Source organism: Rhagoletis pomonella, unplaced genomic scaffold, assembly GCF_013731165.1.
Source record: "Rhagoletis pomonella isolate Grant_MI unplaced genomic scaffold, Rhpom_1.0 Rhpom_scaffold_13738, whole genome shotgun sequence".
Lineage (NCBI taxonomy): Eukaryota > Metazoa > Arthropoda > Insecta > Diptera > Tephritidae > Rhagoletis > Rhagoletis pomonella.
The window spans coordinates 1-4163 of record NW_023472265.1 but is presented as its reverse complement, the minus strand read 5'-3'; the positions used below and the strand labels follow the sequence as shown (position 1 = coordinate 4163).

Sequence of the window (4163 nt, the reverse complement as noted above, 5' to 3'; positions counted from 1 at the left end):
AAAAAAATCACCCGTTATAAGGTCTGACCAAATGTGCTTTCGCGGCAATAAAATTGGTCGTCGTGCTTGAAATGGTAAATATGATGCCTCGTCGATGCGGCCGCTTAATCGTAATAAGCCATCCTCGTCTAAATACGGTGACAGTTTATACAGCGAGCTTTGCTTTGCTAACTTCCGCGCCGCTGTCAGATCTGCTATTTCGCTCGGGAAACATTCTCGCTGTACGGTTCGATTTATGGTATATTCGGCCTTTTGTAACTCTGCTGCAGTGAGAATTGATGGTGGTTGTGACTTTGCATGTGGTTTCGCACGGAATAGAGTTGCTGCTCTTATGACCCAGGCTATGGTCCGTTTTAGCTTTGAAAATGAATTAAATTTCGAAAAGTCAATTAAGGTGTTGCTTGGCTGAACGAGAAGTAGGATGTCGGACTTGACTTCCTCTGGCAAAACGGATGCTGCGTTTACTGTTGTAGTAGGCCAATACTCCTCATCGAGCTTCAAAAATGCCGGACCTTTAACCCAGCAGCTATTGTTGTCAAACTTCGGCGTATTTGAAGAACGCGTGGCTACGTCTGCTGGATTGTGACAAGTCGGTACCCAGCGCCACTGTTCCTGGGCTGTCGTGCTGAGGATCTCTGCTATTCGGTGAGCAACGAATGCTCTATACTTCCGCTTTGACGAATTCAGCCATTGCAAAACCGTTTGGGAGTCGCTCCAAAAAATTACTCGCTCGGCTGTAAATTCAAGGCAGTCGCGTATCATTTTGGCTAGTCGTGCACCCAATACCGCTGCCTGTAGTTCTAGCCTTGGGACGGATAGTAGCTTCGCCGGTGCAGTGCGCGTCTTCCCTATTATGAAGCTGACGTCGATTTCGCTTCCGTGAACCACGCGAACATACCCAGCTGCTGCGAACGCTACTTGACTTGCGTCGACGAAGATGTGTACTTCCACTCGCCCACCATCGAAAATGTACGGAGAATAACAGCGCTGCATCTTGAACTGCTGAACATTATGGAACTCTTGCCACCAGCGTACCCATTTCTTGCTTAGTTCCTGCGGCAAAACGTCATCCCAAGCGATTCCGTGTTTCCACGTCTCCTGAATTAAAATTTTAGTAAAAAGTAAATAGTCCGCCAACATACCGAACGGGTCAAAAACTGCCATTACGATTCGCAGTAGCTCTCTCTTCGTTGGTGCGCGTGTTCCGTCAAGTACCTCTTTTGGAACGCGATGAAATTTCGTGTGAAATTCGAACGTGTCATTGTTGGTGTTCCAGAATAGCCCGAGCACCTTGTCTGTTGTTTCACCACGTTCCATGCTGACTGCTTCTCTAACTGCTGGCGATGTTTGGTTCATGCTTTCTTCCACCCCGATGCAATTGGAAATGAAGTTCCGCAACTCGAATCCCGCTTTCATATGAATATGGACAATCTCGCGGCTGATCTTTACGGCTTGTTGTGGTGTGTCAAAACTGGCCACTAAGTCGTCGACGTAGTGCTTAGTGATAATTGCGGAGGCGGCGGCAGGAAGCTCAGCTCGGAAATCTTCGGCGTTTTTATTTTTAACGTGCTCTGCTATACATGGTGAACACACAGCACCAAATATTAACGATGTCATCGCGTATTCCTCAATCGGTTGACTTGCATCTCCATCTCGCCATAGGTACCGTTGAGCGTGTTGATCAGATGGACGTATTCTGATCTGCGAAAACATTTCGCGTATGTCGGCTGACACTCCGACTCGCCCCTGGCGAAACTGTAATAATATCCGTATTAACGGCTGCGCTTGTTCTGGCCCCTTTAAAAGAGCTGAGTTCAGCGATACGTTGTCTACCATGGCTGCGGCATCAAAAACGATTCGCACTTTATCTGGCTTGTGGGGGTTAAGGACCGCGAAATGGGGCAAGTACCAAACGTGTTGATGTGTCGCGGCAAGTTCGACGCTACCCAACTTCCTGGCGTAACCCTTGTCTACGTATTTTGCCATCTCGTGCCTATATCGCTTACCAAACTCTACGTTGCATTTCATCTGTCTCTCAACAGACATCAGACGCCTTTCCGCCATCGCCCTGCTACTAGGTAGATTTGTTGGATACCCTTTCCACAGTAGACCGCATTCAAACTGGTCGCCGACTCGTCTGGTGGTCTGCTCCAGAATTAATCGCGCTCGTTCGTCTTCTTCTGATTCCAGTTTGAGGGATACCGGATTGGTACCGAAGCTGTCGGTTGCGAAATACTCCTCGACCAAGTTTTGAAGCTGTTGGTAGCCTTTGATGAGCATGACGCGAGGACTTACAGCCAACGGCGACTTAGTAGGGCCATACGCGACCCACCCTAATGGAGTTTTAATTGCCATTGGACTATCGATGCCAGCTTGCACTGCTGTAGACGTGGCACCCAAATAAGCGTGTTTCAGTCCAATCAACAAAACCGGTTTCGCAGCGTGGTAATTTATGAGCGGCAAGTGTTTCAAGTGCTCGAAGTCCTCCTTCTGCAAAGACTGCTCTGGCAAATTCAGTTCTTTCACAGTAAACACATCTTTCAATAAAAATTTGGTCATATCTAAGCGATTTTCGATTTCAATATTTAGTTTCAATGCTTGTTCGGTGACTACTTTGTCATCGTACCACTGAAGCGTTAGCGGACGTGCTTTACCCTTGGCACCGATTTGTTTGGCGACCTTTTCTTCCATTATCGATATTGATGAACCTTCATCAAACATCGCTAACACTTCTCGCTTTCCGTTGGGGCCATAAATGTTGACCGGTAACATCTTGAACAGTTGCCCGCACGTGCTTTGTGTTAGGCGACAGTTTAATATGGGCTGCGCTGTCTCATTTGTTTGTGTAGCTTTAAGTACCGGTTGAGTTTTTGCTTCTTCACCATGTAGTAACGGATTGTGGTACCGTTGGCACCCATTTACATTGCACCTTTTCCGAGATCGACATTTTAACGTACAATGTCCTTTTCGCAAGCACGAGAAGCAAAGTTGGAGCGTTTTCACCAGCTCCCATCGGTCTTGCACACCCATCTTCTTGAACTGTTCGCATTGGAAAACTGAATGATTGCCGCTGCAATTATAGCACTCTATTGCACGTTCTATGTGCATCAACCGCCGAGGGTTAGCTGTCGGCGCATTTACCCTTGTACTCGAGGTGCTTGCTGTAGGCATTAAGCAAGCTATTCGAGCCAACTCGCTAAGCCACTTTGAAAAATCTTCTACCGTCGGGTACGGCTGTATGGTCGCCGCCTGCCTTGCCCAATCAAATTGTCGCGCCTGAGGTAATTTACCCACCATTTGCTCCAATAAAGTAACATTTGCTAAGTGCTGCTGACACTTTGCCGACTTCAAGAATGCTACCACATTACGCACTCTTGAGGAGAATAAAACAATTTGGTCGGGCTTGGTCTCGGAGATTAGTGGAAACTGTTGTAATTTGCTAATTTGACATTTTACAAGCATGTCTGGCCTTCCAAATCTAAATTCGAGTTCGCTTAACACGGTTGGCACATCATTCGGGTAGATTAGCATTGATGCTACCGCCTCCTTTGCCGGACCCATGAGACACTTCTGTAGGCGCATCAAATTCTGCCTATTGCTATACTTAAAAATCGCTGTTGTATCGTCGAAGTTCGCACGAAACAGTGGCCACTCTTCCACATTGCCATTAAATGTCGGTAAGTCATATAACTTCACTCTCACATCCGTAGCTGGCACGACCTGGCTGGCCTCCTCCTGTGGTGACATGACTTGTCTTGGCTCACTCTGTGCTGGCTGCACTTGTTCCACGACGCTTTGAGGTTGAATTTCTTCCCGTAAACGAATTATATCCCTCTGACTTTCCACTGTGCTGTTCCTTAACTCCTCCACTGAAGCCCTGAGTGCGTTTAACGTTGCAATTATGGCGTTCATGCTATCTGCACTTGCTCCCTCTAGTTGTCTTGACTCGTCCATGGAACTTTCAGCCGATGACTCTTCTTCGCTGCCGGTATGCGCCTTTTCTGGTACGCGCCTTCGCAAATCGTATTTGTGTGCTTTTTTCATGCACTCACCTTGGTGTGACCTTACTTACCCACGTGTGTGCAAGCAAGAAGAACGTGCGAAAATTGTGAAAACTGTTACGAAACTGCTTCGCTCGGAATTTGCAAATAAAATATAACTGA

The 4163-nt window shown here is 47.2% G+C and overlaps 1 protein-coding gene across 1 annotated transcript; it reads right to left on the bottom strand.

Moving 5' to 3' along the window:
* Positions 1-172: 172 nt before the first annotated feature.
* On the bottom strand, positions 173-4044 carry LOC118757020 (the record flags this gene model as incomplete). The annotated part of the gene is made up of 1 exon (XM_036491750.1): positions 173-4044. A coding segment is annotated over exon 1 (3872 nt), but the record flags the coding sequence as incomplete, so codon positions are not given.
* Positions 4045-4163: the final 119 nt, after the last annotated feature.